The 18966-nt window shown below is 44.1% G+C and overlaps 1 protein-coding gene across 1 annotated transcript in view; it reads left to right on the top strand.

Moving 5' to 3' along the window:
* Positions 1-18966, top strand: part of LOC144680419 (uncharacterized) — a 72759-nt gene that overhangs the window by 20183 nt on the left and 33610 nt on the right. Inside the window, exons 3-4 of the mRNA XM_078541385.1 lie at positions 344-518; positions 7522-7675. Coding sequence (XP_078397511.1) covers positions 344-518; positions 7522-7675 — 329 coding nt within the window. The remainder of the gene's footprint in view (positions 1-343; positions 519-7521; positions 7676-18966) is intronic.

Below are 18966 nucleotides of genomic sequence, written 5' to 3'. Positions count from 1 at the left end.
ATAGATAGGAACGCCACCAACTGGAAGTTTCCCTCCAAGTCACTCATCATCCTGACTTGGAAATATATCACCATTCTTTCACTGTCGCTGGGTCAAAATCCTGGAACTACCTTCCTAACAGCACTGTGGGTGTACCTACACCACATGGACTGCGCTGGTTCAAGAAGGCAACTTGCCACCATCTTCTCAAGGACAATTAAGGATGGGTAGTAAATGCTGGCCCAGCCAGTGAAGACCACATCCCGTGAATGAATAAAAGAAAAGCAAAGTCACCCTGTCCCCTCACCTGTAATTTCTGATTCACCATGAGCAATGCTGTAACAATGTGTTTCTTTGTCTACAGGTACAATTGTTCCCATCTCTGCACCTTGGGGAGTTATTGGACAGTTGGCAAGTGGCAAAATAGAACAAACATTCAGGGTATATGTTTCAATAGTTCCTGAAGTCATCAGTCCACCGGAACCAACGGATCAAACGGTCAAAATAGTAAGAGAACCTCCTAGTTCGTACTATCTCAGGTGAATTTAGTTACTGATATATTGTGTTTGACATTTCTTTACATCAGCCCTTGTGTCAACATCACTCAACCTGGAGTCAGACTGTGATTATTGGGCTCATCCGGGTACAGGGGAACATTGGTCAATGTTAATTGTATAATGGAGTGATTCATAACTCACAATCTGCAGTTCCTTCTTCTGAGAACACAGCGAGACCTCCCCATTCACATTAGTCAGGTTCATATGGAGTTGGCTCCTGTTTTTCCAACATTCTCACATCCACCATGTTGTGCATTTTTGATAGACCACTTTCACATCTTTTCATCAGTGCCTCATCCAAAATAAAACATCAGTTTTTTTTTCTTGCACCAAAACCAGTTGTCTGCTGCAATTTGTCACAACCCCCAATTAAGTCCAAGGTCTAAAATCCAGGGAGTGGGAGCGATTTGGACCGCTCAGAAGTCAGAGGTAAAGCTGACACACACCACCATCCTCTACAGGCTCCACCCATAGATTGCCCCATTGGTCCCTTATGGGCCCTACTCTTTCCCTGGTTATCCTCTTCCCATTGATATACTTATAGAATATCTTGGGATTTTCCCTACTTTTACCAGCCAGAGCTTTCTCATATCTCCTCTTTGCTCTCCCAATTGCTTCCTTAAACTCCAACCTGCACTGTCTGTATTCCACTAATGCCTCTGCTGATTTACTCCCCTTGTACCTGCTAAAAACCTATCCTTCTCATCGTAACCTAAATATCTCTGGTCATCCATGGTTCTCTGGGCTTGTTACTCCTTCCTATCACCCTAGAGGGAACATGTTGAGCCTGTACCCTCCCCATTTCCTTTTTGAACACCCCCACTGTTTCTCTATAGATTTCCCCACAAGTAACTGTTCCCAGTCTACCCTGGCCAGATCCTGCCTTATTTTACTAAAATCCACTCTCCCACAATCCAAAACATTTTTTTGCAACTTGTCGTTTTCTTTGTCCATAACAAACTTAAACTGTACCATGTTGTGGCCACTATCACTAAAATGCTCCCCCACCACCACCTCAGCCACCTGTCCGGCTTCCCACATGGAGCACGAGAAGCACACCACTGCTTTGAGCACTCCTGCCATGACTTATCCCTAGAAATTAAACCTTGTGTTTCAATTACTCTCAGGCCCTTCTTTCCTGATCCTCGTTACTGCAGAGTATATAAACTGTAAACCACAAAAAGACCTTGAACTAAGCGATTAAAGTAGTAAATACGTTACCCACTACTTACCAGTGATTCCTTTCCCTTGTAGCCTCTCCTGCTGCAGCATGCTCTGAAGGTTTAAGAAGTTGGATAGCAAGGAAAAAATGCAAAGAGCCCTAGGCACCGAATTCCCACTTTGCACCAAATTCCGAATACCAACTCTGGCTGTGCCCCACTCAGGATGTGCTCTCTCTCCTGCTCGTCTGCAAGTACACTGGAGCATGCTTAGAGCTAGTCCCTTTCTTAAATAGAGCTGATTTGACTCACCACTAGTTAAGATTCAAATAGTAATTAACCCTTATTCAGGCCCTAATCAGGCTTCAGGTGATTGACAGATTACTGTAGCATAGTCAGATGAGTCAGCTAGCTGACCAACCTTTTAACTAGATGACTGAACTTACAAAAATTAAAGAGAAATCAAAGAGAAAGACTTACCAGTTCAGGTCTCTCCAACAAGGGGAAACATCCTCTCAGCATCCACTCTGTCATGTCTCTCCAGCATCTTCTATGTTTCAATAAGATCACCTCATTCTTCTAAACTCCAACTGGCCCAATATGCCCAACCTTTCTCATAAGAGATCTCGTCCCAGGAATCTTTAGAGTGAACCTTCTCTGAACTGCTTCTAAGGCAATTATTTCCCTTCCTAATAAGGAGACCAAAACCGTCCACAGTACTCTCGATGTGGTCTCACCAATGCACTGTAGAACGGTAGCCAAGATCCCTACTTTTATATTCCAGTCACCTTGCAATAATGATAACATTTCCCTTCCTAATCACTTGCTGTATCTGCATACTAACTTCTTGTGATTCATCTACCCAGACACCCAGATCCCTCTGTACCTCAGAGTCTGCAATCTCTCTCCATTTAAACAACATGCTGTTTTTCTATTCTTCCTGCCAAAATGGGCAAGAGTAATTACATTCACTATTTTCCAATCTGATGGGACCCATCCAGAATCTAGGGAATTTTGGAAAACCAAAACCAATGCATCTACTATCTCAGCAGCCACTTCTAAGACTCTAGGATGAAGTCCATCAGGGCCTGAGGACTTGTCAGTCTTTAATTCCAATAATTTTCTCAGTAATCTTTCCCTGGTGATTGTAATTGTTTTAAGATGCTCCCTCCCTTTCACCTCTTGATTCACAATTATTCCTGGGATGTTACTTTTTCCTCTATGGTGAAGACAGATGCAAAATAACATCTGTTAAACTCACCTGCCGGGTCCTCATTTTCCATTATTAATTCCACACTCACTCTCTAGAGGACAAACACTCACTTTAGTTATTCTAATCCTTTTTGAATACTTGTTGTAACCATTACTGTATATTTTTATATTCCCAAAAAACTTACTCTCATATTTTAATTTTCCCTTCTTATTATTCTTTTGGTCATTCTTTGTTCTTTTTTTATACACTAAGTCCAATTTTCTGATCTTCATGGAATTCTATGTTCTTTCTTTCAATTTGATGCAACCTTTAACTTCCTTAGTTAGCCACGGATGGTGTGTTCCTCCCAGAGAATTTCTCTTTCTCACTGGAATGTATCTTTGCTGAGGGTTAAGGAATATTTCCAGAAATATCTGCCACTGCATCCCTACAGACCTATCTCTAAACCTATTTCCCCAGTTCACTTTAGCCAGCTCTGTCGTCATGCCCTCATATTTAAGTTTAAAACATTAGACTTAGACCCACTGGCCCATAACTTCCAATCTCCGGGGCGTCATATCCATAAGGTGCCCTTGGAACTCACCATGCAAGGACTGTATGGGAATTCCCCAGGAAGCTCAAAATTAACTTTGGCAATTACCCTGCACTGGGAACCATTCCTTACTCCACTTTAAATCGGAGACTTCGGAAGGTTCCAAAATAGTTACCCAGGAAAAATTAGAAGAATTAAAATCACATCTAAATCCTGGATAACTATCGTACTGTCCACCTCCACCTGACAACCCAGGGGCCTCTTCCAACACCCACACCCATCCCCCAACTAGCCCCTCAAATTCCTACCACCCAACTGCCCCCAAACTAATCCCTCACTCTCTGACTGCCCACCACCTTCCGAATGCCCTCCTGACCCTAAGATCACACCCCAGTCCCAACCCACCAACTAAACCTTAGCCTCCACAATTAGCCTTCCGACCTGCCAACAACCTCCCACCACCCACACAACTACACCCCTGACCTCCCGAATATCCCCCACCCCACCAACTACTTATCCAACACCCCCTACTACCCTCCTCATCACATGACAAACCCCCAACCCCCTCAACTCTCCTCCCATTCCCCCGCCAACCCCAGACCCATTCTACCTCCACACTGCCTCCCCACTGACCACTCGACAACTCCCTATCCTACCCACTTGCATTGCACATTTACCTTCCCCCTGGCTTCTCAAAGTGGCTGGGTATTTTAAACTTAGCTGCTTTATGGCAGCTAGTGCTGTAAAAAGGGGTGTGACCTCCTCTCATCTGACTCTGCTCCACTCGACTGAAGGCCTCGGGAACTCGCTGCAATGCGTATTTCTCACCGGCCCGAGGTGGAAGCTCGGGTGAGGAAGGTACCCACATAGACCATAACCACTGGATCCTCCACCTCACACTGCAAGTTCCCCTCCAGTGCTGATCAGGTGTCCCGAACCCTGGCACCAGGCGGCAATCCAGCCTTCTGCACTTTCACTCTCAGCTGCAGGAAACTGTGCCTAACCCCCTGACTATATTGTCCCCTACACCCACTACATTCCTATTCACTCCCCCTATTTGACTGGCTTCCTGTACGATGGTGCTATGGTCAGTTCACTCAGCCATGCTGCAGTCCCCACTTTCATCCCTACAAACTGCAGGAACTCAAACCTGTTGGACATCTGCAAGGGCTGAGGCTTCTACCTTCTCAATCCCTTATCTGCCTCACTCACAGCGACACCCTCCTGTCCCTGACCAGTGACCAAATCAGCTGATCCTATCCTAAGGGTGTGAATGTCTCCTGGAATGAAGAGTCGAAGTAACTTTCCCCCTCCCTGATGCCTCATAGTGTCTGCAGCTCGGCCTCCAGCTCAAAGACTCTGAGCCGAAGCTCCTCGAGTCTCTGGAACTTACTGCAGACATGTTTGCCCTGGATCACACACGTGTCCACGAGCTACCGCATTCTGCAGTCGCAACACGTAGATCCCACGAGAATTCCCACAAAGGACATTCTCTCAATTACTAGAAAGTACAAAGCTCACTCTATAAACGGAGAATAAACTTGTGATTCCTTCAGGAAACTTTTAAAAAAAAATTGCTGTCCCAAGATTCACGTTTGCAAATCAGACGTTGTAGAAGGAAACATGTGACTGGGACTTTTTTTTCCAAAGGTGGCGCTAAAGTAAATAAATAGAGTAGAGGTGTGGATTATAGACTTATAAGGCGCTATTTCAATGGAGGCGATGGGGATCTCAGTTAAAGAGTCATTGAGGGCCGTGAGTCACCTCCTTTAGGGAGGGCCTGCTGCATTAAATGCCTTTCAGGTGGCCAATAACAGGCCTTCCCTGGGACCAAGAGCCCCAGGGGGCAGAGGCCTCACTCTCCAAAAACTGCTGGCCAATCAGACGCCAGCAGCTCTCAGCACTTGTCAGGGTCAAGAAGGTGAAGTGGCTGCTGTTGGCTCTGTTCCTGAGAGGCCTAGGATCAGTGCTGGATCCCAGGATAACAGGTGATCGATGGCAGGAAGAGGATGCAGCAAAGGGACTCACGGGGGAGGGATTGAGTGTGTAGGAAAAAAGTGCAAAGGGGTGGCTTCCTGCGACTCTGCTCACCTTCCTGATGCCAGTCCCTCGACAACAAGGTGCTCCCTCCCACGGAAAGCAACCCGAGTAGTGATAGCACCTCCTGCCTCTGGGTTAATGCCTTTGGCTGCGATAAGAGGCTCTTAGGTTGACATGAATTGTCCACTTAAGTGCATCCATTGATGGTGGGTTGGGAAGGGTTGGGATGGCCGCCCACGAGCGTCCCCACACTGGATTTAACCTTGGTGGAGGCAGCAAGGCAGCAGGGTGCCTGCCTGCCACCCTCACATACAATTAAATGTCCTGTCCATGACCAAACTTGCCTGAAGGGAGCATATTAAATTTGGCCTATAGAATCATGACTGCACATAAGGAGGCTATTCACCCCTTAGAGACCATGCTGACTATATAGAGCAATCCAATCAGTGCCATACCCTCCCTTTAACCCTGTGACCCTGCACATTTATTCCCCTCAAATGCCCATCCAATTTCCTTCTGAAATCATTCATCATCTCTGTTTCCTCCGCCCTAATAAACAGTGAGTTCCAGATTATTACCACTCGCTGCATAAAAAGGTTTTTCCTCAGATACCCCCTGAATCTCTTGCCCAAAGTCTTCTATCTGTCTCCCCTAGTTCTTGTACCATTAGAAAATGAGAACAACTTTTCTTTTTCTACCTTATCAACCCTGTCAGAATCTTGTACAGCTCTATCCAAAAACCCCTCAACCTCCTTTACCCCAAGGAGAACAACCCCAGCTTCTCCAAACTATCCCTGTCACTAAAATCCCCCACCCGGGGAACCGTTCGAGTAAGTCTCCTCTGCACCCCCTCAAGGAGCCTCACATCCCTCCTAAAGTGTGGTGACCATCACTAGATGCAATAATCGATTTGTGGCCTCTCCAGAGCGTAATAAAGGTTCAGCATCACTTCCCTGCTTTTGTATTCAACACCTCTATCCATGAAACCCAAGTTCCTATGTAGTTTGCTAAACATTTTCTCAATATGTGTTCTCACCTTCAAAGACCCATGCACCCCAAGGTCCCTCTGTCCCTGCACACTCTTTAGAATTGTTCCATGCCGTCTCTATTGCCTCTCCCTGTAGCTTGTGCAAAATGCATCAGCTCACTTTGTTTTTGTTTCATTCATGGAGTGTGGGTGCTGCTGGCTAGGCCTGCATTTATTGCCCATTCCTAATTACCCTTGAGAAAGTGATGGTGAGCTGCTTTCTTGAACTGCTGCACTCTATGTGGTGTAGGTACAACCACAGTGCTGTTTGGGAGGGAGTTCCAGGATTTTGACCCAGCTATAGTGAAGAAACGGCCATATATTTCCAAGTCAGGATGGTGAGAGGTTTGGAGGGGAACTTCCAGGTATTTGTGTTCCCAGGTACCTGCTGCCCTTGTCCTTCTAGATGGTGGTGGTTATGGGTTTGGACTGTCCAAGGAGTCTTGGTGAGTTCCTGCAGTGCATCTTGCAGATATTACATACTGCTGCCATTGTGTGTCAGTGGTGGAGGGAGTGAAAGTTTGTGGATGTAGAGTCAATTAAGAGGGCTGCTTTGTCCAGGATGATGTCAAACCTCTTGAGTGTTGTTGAAGCTGTACTCATCCAGCAAGTGGAGAGTGTTCCATCACACTCTTGACTTGGGCCTTGAAGATGGTGGACAGGCTTTGAGGAGTCAGGAAATGAGTTACTCATCACAGGATTTCTAACCTCTGACCTGCTCTTGTAGCCACCATATTCAGTAACACCGAGGATGCTGATAGTGGGGGATTCAGTGATGGTGATGCCATTGAATGTCATTCCTCTGTATTAAATCCAATCTGGCAATTGTCTGCCCATTCAGCTAGCTTATCTATTATGTTACTACAGCTGTGGATGAACTGAATGGTGGAGGGTCCCCAGTGGGCTGAATGACCAACTCCTGTTCCTATTGTCCAGACAATCGACTTGGATTCCAGACAGGATTTGTCCGGAGGAATAAAAATGATAATCATACATTCTTAATTCTGTTGCAGGACTTTTGACAGGAAAGTTGATGAGAAACAATATGAAGAACTCGTGAAAAAATTTCTGCGGGACTTGGAACAAGACAATCGACACGTTTATCCGAGATTTTTCATTGCTTTATATAACACACATGGGCTCATGCAAATAGGTTGCAGAAAGAAAGTAAATCCTCTTGGGTAGGTTTTGTCACCTCTGTAGACATCAACAGTGAGATGTGCTTAACTCTATTCTTAAACTGATTGAACCTTCCACAAATTACACTTTGGGTTTAAGCTGGAGTACTGTGCAAAGTTCTGGTCTCCTTTCCTGAGGAAGGATATATTTATCTTAGAGGGAATGCAATGACTGTTCATTAGACAGATTACATATATGTGCTGGTATTGGTGTTTTGAACAATTCCACCAATGACACATTCAGCACTGAGACCCTGTTTAGAAATATTGCCCTCTGGTGACAGTTAATTCTGACTCCCACACACACTGATGCATTTAATCTTCATTCAAAATTATACCAACACATGATCATCAAAAGTGAGCAGTTCTTCCCTATTTATATACACTGGTTCCTTTAGTTGTTTAGTTCCATCATTACAAACAATGGATCTTTCCAGGTGTCCAGTTCAATGTCTCTCCACATTGTCCTGTGACAGACAGATCTTGTTTCTCACCAAATTCGACTAAAAACAGGGGCTCTTCCATCTTGCTCCGCATTCATTAAGATCATGGCTGATTATCGACCTTAACTCCACCTTCCCACACCATCCCTCGAGTGTATAATCTCTCTAATAAACAGGCATTGCAGTCTCTCTAAGGAAAGTTCATCCCTTAGGTAATGAGAGCAAAACGATGGTTTTACCAACCTAAATAACTGAAGTAAGATTTCATTGCTCTTTGCTCCCTTTGTAATAAAGGCTAAGATACCATTTGTTTCCCTGATTGCTTGTTGTAGCTGCATATTATCTTTCTATGCTTCATGTGTAAAGACACCCAAGCCCCTCTGAATACCAACATTTTCCAGTCACTCACCCGTGCAAAATATTCCACTTTTATATTTTTCCTATATTTGACTGACATCACATGTCCCCAAATTATCTTCTGTCTGCCACATTCTTCCCCATTCACTTAACGAACCAAATATGGAGAAACCACATGGTCTTCTTCCCACACGTTAACCAGACATGAGGATCCAGCCCTGGCAGATCTGACTGTCCCTGACAGAGGAGCCCTGACTGCTGCTGTTGCTTTTCATATTGTTTATAATTAGGTTCCTCCTTCAATTCCAAATTATTTGCTAATGTTTCAGATTCATTTCTGACCAACCAACTCTGTGGGTAGCAATGGTGAAATGAGTCTAACATCTCCGCACTGCACATACACAGGCCTAATCCCAGTTGGACATGGGTAGTGGGCGCTCCATTGAGGAACAGGGATTCATCACTGCAGTAATTTGCCTTTTCTATAAACTTGCTTTAAATGAATCATGACCAGGCTGAGATTGAGATGGTCCTAGTGACTGATATAGTTGCAGAATGTTCTATCTTGACAGCAATGGATTATATTTATGATTATCACAGTCATACTGGTCAGAATGTTTAAAGGTGAAGTGAAAAGATCGCAGTGAAAATAGGTTGTGTTTCAGAGCACAGAATTGAAGTTGTTACAAATGAAATTATGGAGTAGTCAGATTTGGCATTGTACCTGAGCTCAGGGAGGGGAGCATGAGAATGGCAGCTTGCATTGAGGCCCAGGACCGGCACGAGTGACTCAGTGGTGGAGGGGTATGTGGAGTTGAGTCGGGGGTTGAGGGTATGCAGGAGTTAAATAGTGTGTGAGGTGCTCGGTAATAGAAACAGCCAGAGACACCTAGAATTAAAGTGCATGAGCAACATGGCTCCTTGTATTAAAACATCTTTTTCGGACTCTTTACTTCTTCCTGCAGACTCCCTCTGTGGGTATAATTCTGTAAGGAAGCCTCCAGTGAACAATATGTACAGATTGCAATTTCAAAACAGAAATCAAAGACAGAAAGTTCCTAGGAGGACAGAGGGTGGAGTTGGGGGCAGGGAGGGGTGAAATAGGAGGGGCCTGGCATCTTGGGTTTGGTACGGGTGGTGGGGAAAGGGAATTTTTGATCAGAAAATGAGGGACCTAAGGGACAATATCAAGACATATGGATCCATTTCTAATTGTTGATTGGCTGAGTACTTGAGTTTATCTACAACATTCCAATTATCCCTGCTGAGACTGATCTCCGACAATCTCCTTTCCAATGCATAGAAGGGAGAGCCAGCTGAGCCGGCAACTTCAGCCATGTTCCACAGAGCGGTGAGTGCAACACTGGACACTAACATAAACATTCAGTAAAGAGTGAACCAAAAAAACACCTTTATTGTGGAAGAGATAATATTGTGTCTCTCTAATTCTTCTGTAACCATCAAGGTGTGCCAACTATGAGCTGTGCCAGGACATTGAGCTTTCTGATTAAAGTAGTCTCAACAAATAACGATGGTGCCGACATGAATAAAGAGAAACCAATGTAATGTGAAATACTTACAAGTGAAGTTTAAATTTGAAAAACACACATGCCACCATTGTGCTCTCAATAATTCTACTGTTACTAGCAACAGAGTTGGGCTGTAAAGTTGTGGTCATGATGAAGATCCTCCCTGTTTCTACAGGAGACTCCTTTATAACCCGCCTGTACCTGCTGCATTGTCAGCTGACAACAGTATTCACCACTGAAAAGCTTCCCCGCAGCATGATCACACACGTCTCCCATTCACACCACCAGCACTTTAAATTTTCATTAGAATCGTGAGGAACCTGCAGTGGAAACTTAACTGCTTAAAACTGAGAAAGAATCCCAATCTAAAATTAAAATCCAGAGACTGAACATGGAATAAAGTTCAGATTCCCATCTCCTCACACCCGTACTAGGTGCTCACAGTCGGAACATCGACAGTCTGAATCTGTGATTGAGAACATGCTCTATTCAGATATTACCCCTGTTAACAGGTGACCCATTCACAGGCTTCTTTCATGGAGTAAATTAGCCATTGTATTCTTGCCTTTGTTTGTCTTTTATTTTTCAAACTGCTGGGAATGTATTCTCACTGTGAAATAAAGAGGGTGATGCATTTCAACTTTTGGTGTCACGTTAGATTCTTACTCAGAAATAAATCTGGGTCACTCATTGGCTATTTCTGAGGAGATATTGGCGTCGTGATAATATCACTGAACTAGTAATACAGAGACCCAGGTTAATGCTCTGGGAGCGCGTGTTCAAATCCCACCATTGCAGCTGGTGAACTTTAAATTCAGTTAATGAAATCTGGAATTGAATACTAGTTTCAGTAATAGTGACTCTGAAAAAATCATTGAATGTTGTAAAAATCCATCTGCTTCACTAATGCCCTTACCTGGTTTGGCCTACATCTGACTCCAGGTCCACAGCAATGTGGCTGACTCTTTACTGCCCTCTGGAATGTCCCAGCAAGACTCTTAGATCAAGGGCAATTAAGGATGGGCAACAATATATGAGCCTTTCCAGCAACACCCACATCCCTTGAATGAATAAATAAAAAATATTAGATAAACTCTCCACATTTCAGTGAAATGATTCTGTCAAAATATTGAGATGTAAAAGGAAAGAATGAAGAGACAGAGAGTAATTTCTTGAGAGATGTGACATTTGCAGAGTGAATTCCATATTCTCCAGGTGACAGCTCACATCCCGTGCAGCCTGACACTTCAACCTGTCAAACTCCACTCTGAACAGGCTTTACAACTCTCTCAATGGGATTTCACTGATAAACTCCCAGGATAGACAGAGTCCAACACACAACAATTCATGGATCAATCATCGGCCGGGTGTTGTGAAATTCTTCTTTCTTGGAAAATCTCCCAAACTGAGCAGGTAAGGGAGGATTCTAGGGAGGGACCTGGTTAATCCGGGTCTCATTCCCCTTTCCTCACATGTTCAAATTTCCATCCAAGAAAGGTCCGGAACTCCTTCCCTCCACACTTTCCATTGCAGGGGTCACAGGAAGAGGTTGAACTGATGGGAGAATCTCATCAATTGGGATTTCTGTCAGTTCCATCTCCATTGTGTGAAAGCTGCTTCTCCCTGTAGGAAACTGGGAGACTAGCATTCCAGTGTCTGATCCTGGCTGAAGTGAGACCTGCTTTCCATCTAAAGGACTTTTTCCCTGCTGCAAAAACAAAACATTTAAAATCAAGTGTTGTTATTTTTTAAGGGTCTTTGTTCCAGGGAAGAGGCCCCACTTACATAGCAGCAAGATAACACAGTGATATCCCTCCAAACCCCACTCAGACAGACACACCAGTTAGTGAGGACATCACAACCACAGCCACAATATATTCCAATTGTCCTGATCCTGGAATTCCAGGCAGGGGCAGCAGCATATCCATGGGGCAGCCGGATATCCTGCTCCATGATGATCCTTCCCAGGAAACATCCACTGAATTGAAGGATGAATCCCAGAGGTTGGGAGCTCGGGTTCTCACAATTGTGTTTATGGTGTAGCCTCTGACAGGGTCAAAACTGGGTCAGGATGAAGTGGATTATAATCCTAGCCCCTCTTTGGGGCTATTCCGGATCAGACGCGCTGCTCGGATGATCACTCTCACTTTAGGTAGAGAAAAACAGGCCTCACAGATATTTAACTGTGCCTGAAGAACGGGTCTATCCCGAAAGGAAAGGAATTAACAGAGATTATTACCATGCTCCAGATAGCCTTTTTAACAAGTTTAAAGCTAGATTATAACAACCTGGATATTACTGGAGTCCGGGCATCTCTCCTCAACAATATACTTCCCCCCTGAAGATTGTATGGAGATGGGTTTTCGAGTTTGATACAGAAGACATTATGAAACTATACACTTTAAAATTATATTAAAGTTGTTTTTGGAACTGAAAATGCAATTCACTTTTTATGGTAAATCAATCGTAACATTGACAGTTCTAGGAGTAGTAAGTATATTCTTGACTATAATAGAGAATCCAGATGTTATTCGTGTTACAAAAAAAATTGATATCTATTAATATTTGTAGTTGTTTTGTAGTAGAGAACATGATCATTGCTAAAACAGAAACATGTCAAAGCTTTTCATTTTGCACTCATCAGGACACTCCTCAAGAATACCAATATAAGGGAAATCAGCTGTTAATACTTTATATGAAGAGAGTGCTGATTGGTTGGCAAGTGGACTCTGTTTGGTACAGGCATTGATATTATGTAAATCATTATTCATTGAACTTATGAACTTGGCAACTTATGCCGTTGAGTTCAGTTTTAACCACGCCATGCATACCCAAATAGATGGTGTAGCCATAGGATCCCCTCTAGGCCCAGCTTTCATGAACATCTTTGTTGGGTTCTATGAGAAACATGTCTTTGATGTAATGACACCTAATCAACTACCCCTCCCACATTTCTGATATGTGGATGATCTGTTTGCCATATTTAAATCTGCAGCTGAATATAATAATTTCCTTACATGCATAAATGGACTCCACCCCATGCTCTGATTACCCTGGAAAGGCAAGTTAACCCAATAATTTGTGCAGCAGCAATAAGAGTGGTATTCACTAGTAGAAGGATGCTGCCATCAACTCAAAAGGTCACTCTGCCGATCACACAAATGAGTAATGTGGTATATGATTTCTCGTGCCAGTGCTATGCTAGGTATGTAGGCCGGAAGTGTCAAAGACAGGGGATCACATCAAACAGCATGTCCCAGCCACTGTTCACAACGGGCAGGGTACAGGCCGTATCCAACCAGCCCTTTCTTGAAAAAATCAAAACACAGTGTTCAACATTAGATGTGATTCGGCGAATGGACAACATTTGCTAATTAATCCTCAGTGTGCTAAGAATCACACTGACAACCAATTGAAGATTGTCAGTTGGGCTCACAGTGTGGCACTTTTACATGAACTGGAAGCTACACATATTAATACACAGGGCCCTGCTCATTGCAGACAGAAAGAAGATGTACACATGGGGAGGTGATGTGTTGTGGTATTTTCACTGGACAAGTAATCCAGAGACCCAGGGTAATGCTCTGGGGACCCAGGTTTGAACCTGCCAGCGCAGATGGTGGAAATTGAATTCAAAAACAATCTGGAATTAAAAGTCTAAAGATGATCACAAAACCATTGTCGATTGTTGTAAAAAGCCAACTGGTTCACTAATCCCCTTTCGGGAAGGAAATCTGCCGTCCTTACCTGATCTGGCCTACATGTGACTCCAAACCCACAGCAATGTGGTTGACTCCTAAATGCCCTCTGAAATGGAGCCACTCAGTTGTTTCAAACTGTTACAAAGTCTCAAAAAAGGAATGAAAACTGACGGACCAGTCAGTATCAGTCAATTCCATTGTACTAAAGACTTGTGCCCAAGAACATGCCATGCCCCGAGCCAAGATGTTCCAGTGCACCTCCAATGCTGGCATCTACCCAGCAATGTGGAAAAGTGCCCAGGTATGAAAGACAAATCCAACCCAGCCAATTAATGCCCCGTCAGTCTACTCTCGATCATCAGTTACGTAATGGAAGGGATCTTCAACTGTGCTATCAAGCAGCACTTACCTCGAAATGACCTGCTCATTTATGCCCAGTTTGTGTTCCTCCAGGGCCACTCAGATCCTGACACATTGGAGCCTTAATTCAAACCTGGACTAAAGAGCTGATCTGCTGAGGTGAGATGGAAGTAACTGCCCTTGACATCAAGGCCGCATTTGACCGAGTGTGGCATCAAGGAGCTCTAGCAAAACTGGAGTCAATGGGAATCAGGGGGGATATTCTCCATTGTTTGGAGTCATACATCACACAAAGGGTGATGGTTGTGGTTGGTGGAGGTCAGTCATCTCAGCTCCAGGACATCACTGCAGCAGTTCCTCAGGGTAATGTCCTCAGCCCAACCATCTTCAGCTGCTTCATCAATGACCTTCCTTCCATCATAATGTCAGAAGTGGGGATGCTCGCTGAAGATTGCACAACGTTCATCACCATTCACGGATCCTCAGATACTGAAGTAGTTCCATGTTCAAATGTAGTAAATCCTGCACAATATCGAGACTTGGGCCTACAAGTGGCCATAAGACCATACGGTGTAGGAGCAGAAATTGGCCATTTGGCACATTGAGTCTGCTCTGCTATTTAATGAGATCATGGCTGGTCTGATAATCCTCAACTCCACCTTCCTGCCTCTTCCCCATAACCCTTGATTCCCTAACTTATTAAAGATCTATGTATCTCAGTCTTGAATATAATTAACAACCTAATCCCTCCAGCCCTCTGCGGTAAAGAATTCCACAGATTCACTAGCCTCTGAGAGAAGAAATTCCTCCTCATCTCTGTCTTAAATAGGCAGACCCTTACTCTGAGATTATGCCCTCTGGCCCTAGACTATATCACAAGGGGAAACAATTTCTCAGCATCTACCCTGTCAAGCCACCTAAGAATGTTATCTGTTTCAATAAGTTTGCCTCTCATTCTTCTAAACTCCAATGAGTACAGGCCCAACCTACTCAACGTCTCCTCAGAAGAAAATCCCTCCCTACCCGGGATCAACTTAATGAACTTCTCTGGGCTGCCTCCAATGCCAGTATACCTGTCCTTAGATAAGGGGACCAAAACTGTTCATAGCATTCTAGGTGTGGTCGAACTAGGGCCTTGTATAGTTTTAGCAAGGCTTCCTTATTTTCATACTCCATTCCCTTTGAAATGAAGGCCAACAGTCCATTTGCCTTCCCTATTACTTGCTGAACCTGTATGCTAACTTTCTGTGATTCATGCACAAGGAGCCCAAATCCCTCTGTGCTGAAGCTTTCTGCAGTCTTCCTTCATTTAAATAATATTCAGCTCCTCTCTTCTTCCTGCCAAAGTGCATAACCTCACATTTTCCCACATTATATTCCATTTGCCAAGTTTTTGCTCACTTGCTTAACCTGTCTATAACCCTCTGTCGACTCTTTGTGTCATCCTCACCACTTACCTTCCCACATTTTATTATGTCATCAGGAAACGTGGCGATAATACATTCACTTCTCTCATCTAAGTCATTAATGAATATTGTAAATTATTGTGTCCCCAGCACTGATCCCTGTGTTACAGGTTGTCATCCTGAAAATGCCCCCCTTGTCCCAACTCTCTGCCTTCTGTTCGTTAGCCAATCCTCTATCCATGCGAATATACCACCCCAAACACAATGAGCTCTTATCTTATTAAGCAGCCTTATGTGTGGTACCTTATCAAACGTCTTTTGGAATTTCAAATAGATTACATCGACTGATTCCCCTTTATCTCTCCTGCTTGTGACCTCAAAGAATTCCAATAAAATTTTCAGCCATGATTTTCCCTTCATGAAGCCATGTTGCCTCTGCTAGATTATATTATGCATTTCTAAATGCTCTGTTATTACATTGTTTATAATAAACTCGAACATTTTCCCAATGATAGATGTTAAGTTAACTGGCCTTTAGTTACCTGTTTTTTCTCTCCGACCCTTTTTGAATAAGGGTGTTACATTGGCAGTTTTCCAACCCTCTGGGACTTTTCCAGAATCTAAGGATTCTTGGAAGATTGCTATCAATGCATCCATTATCTCTGTAGCTACTTCCTTTATTATCCTAGGATGAAACCCATCATGTCCAGGCTATCAGCCTCTAGAACCATTAGTTTTCCTATTACTATTTGATAGTTATTCTATTCATTTCCTCCCCTGCTCCCCCTGCTCCCCTCTTTTCCCCTTGATTATTTAGTATGTACAAAGCTGCATTCATATGCCTCCAAAATTCGGGCCCATCTTTGTATTCTTGCAGAGGCTATGGGTGGTATAAGGTTTTCCTCGCTAAGCAGACCCAAAAGTGGTTTGTGTTCTGATGCTATCATGAAATGTCGCCCATGCACGTATTGGTGGAATATTTTTACACCAAAAATAATCGAGATACCTTTCATTTTGATCTGAGGATATCCTTTTTCAGCTTTTGTGTCCTAATAGATGTGTTGCTGGTTAAAGGGATTGGTTTGTTGTGGACGGTTGTGTCAGCTCCTGGAGTGTTGCTGGACCTTCACCCATCCAGGAAAGTGGTGAGGATTACATTACACCCAGACTTCTGCCTTAAAGTGAGGATTGGGTGTGCAGGAGGTGATCCAGTATGAAGTCTCTAATCTGGGCGGATAGAAACAGTGTTTGTGAGCTTGGTCACTTCAGTTTCTGCTCAATGGTGACACCCAGGAGGTTGATGCGTGGTCTCAGCAATGGTGATGCCATCGTTCATGTTCAAGCCTGGCACTTGGGTGGCATGAATTTTCCTTACCCCCTCATCAGACAAGCCAGGGTGTTGTCCAGGTCTGCAGTATGTAGCTCTGAACTGCAACGGCTGTCCTGGAGGTGTAAGACACTAGAAGCAGGGAGTCTGACTACCCTACAAGGTTCGGGACCTGTTCTCTGGGTATCAACAACACAAAGTCAGTCTTGGATAGAATTTCTACTTCAGGTGGGAAACCTTTATTCATTCACTAGTGACAGCTCGTACTCACTGTACCGGGTGCTTGGTGACTCCCCATGCACGGGGTCACCCTTCAGGTGGCCGGTCCGCTGGACGTTGTCTCCCTACATCTTCCTCTTTTGTGAAGACAGAACAGAAAATATGTGTTTAATTTTTCTGGCATTTCTTTGTTTCCCATTATAATTTCCCCCGTTTCTGACCGTAAGGGACCTACATTTGTCATTTTCTCTTCATACGTTTGTAGAAGCTTTTACAATCTGTTTTAAACGTTCCCTGCAAGTTTACTCCCATACTCCATTTTCTCCTTCTTGATCAATCTTATTGTCCACTTTTGCTGAATTCTAAACCGCTCCCAATCCTCAGGCTTGCTGCTTTTTCTGGCAATTTTATATGTCTCCTCCTTGGATCTGATACTAACCCTCATTTCTTTTGTAATCCATGTTTGAGCCACCTTTCCTGTTTTATTTTTCAACAGACAGGAATGAATAACTGTCCTAATTCATGCATACGTTCCTTAAATATTAGCTGTTGCCTATTTCTCTCTCAATTCCTGGTGATAGACTGTCCACCAATATTCATTACAAGCCCACTGACTCCCACAGCTACCTCGACTACAGCTCCTCACACCCCGCTTCCTGTAAGGACTCCATCCCATTCTCTCAGTTCCTTCGCCTCTGTCACATCTGTTCCACTGATGCCGCTTTCAAAAACAGTTCCTCTGACATGTCTTCCTTCTTCCTTTACCGAGGTTTCCCACCCACGGTGGTTGACAGGGCCCTCAACCATGTCCGGCCCATCTCCCGCGCATCCGCCCTCACACCTTCCTCTCCCTCCCAGAACCATGATAGGGGCCCCGTTGTCCTCACTGATCACCCCACCAGCCTCCGCATTCAAAGGATCATCCTCCGCCATTTCCGCCAACTCCAGCATGATGCCACCACCAAACACATTTTCCCTTCACTGTCCCACTGTCGGCATTCCATAGGGACCGTTCACTCAGTGACACACTGGTCCACTCCTCCTTCACCCCCTACACCTCAACCCCCTCCCACAGCACCTTCCCATGCAACCACATAAGGTGCAACACCTGCCTCTTAACTTCCCCTCTCCTCACCGTCCAAGGGCCCAAACACGCCTTTCAAGTGAAGCAGCATTTCACTTGCACTTCTCTCAATTTAGTCTACTGCATTTGTTGCTCCCAATGCGGTTTCCTCTATATTGGAGAGACCAAGCGCAGACTGGGTGACTACTTTGCAGAACACCTTCAGTCTGTCCGCAAGCATGACCCAGACTTTCTTGTCGCTTGCCATTTCAACACACCATCCTGCTCTCATGTGCACATATCCGTCCTTGGCCTGCTGCAATGTTCCAGTGAAGCTCAACGCAAACTGGAGGAACAGCACCTCATCTTCTGATTAGGCACTTTACAGCCTTCCGGACTGAATATTGAGTTCAACAACTTCAGATCATGAACTCTCTCCTCCATCTCCACCCACTTTTTGATCCCCTTTTTTTCTTATAATTATTATTGTTTTCTATATATATATTTTTTTCTTTTTCCTATTTCTATTATTATTTTAAAAATTTATTTCCATCCATTGTTTTATCTCTACCTTTTAGCCTATTTCGATCCCCTCCCCACCACCCCACCCCCACTCGGGCCATCTGTCACTTGCTCATCCTGCTTTCTACTCATAATGTCACCATTAGCACATCCTTTAGCTAATATCCCCACCGTCAACAACCCTTTGACCTTCTGTTTATGACATCTTTGGCAATCTCTCTTTTGCCTCCACCTATCACTGGCCCTCTAACCAGCTTCACCTTTCCAACTCCCCTTAAACAGCTTATATTTCATGACATTGTTATTTCTCTTTATTTCTGATGAAGTGTCGTACGGACTCGAAATGTTAACTC

Source organism: Cetorhinus maximus, chromosome 5 (genome assembly GCF_964194155.1).
Source record: "Cetorhinus maximus chromosome 5, sCetMax3.hap1.1, whole genome shotgun sequence".
Lineage (NCBI taxonomy): Eukaryota > Metazoa > Chordata > Chondrichthyes > Lamniformes > Cetorhinidae > Cetorhinus > Cetorhinus maximus.
Note: the sequence above shows the minus strand (reverse complement) of the source record. Positions and strands in the feature narration are given on the sequence as shown.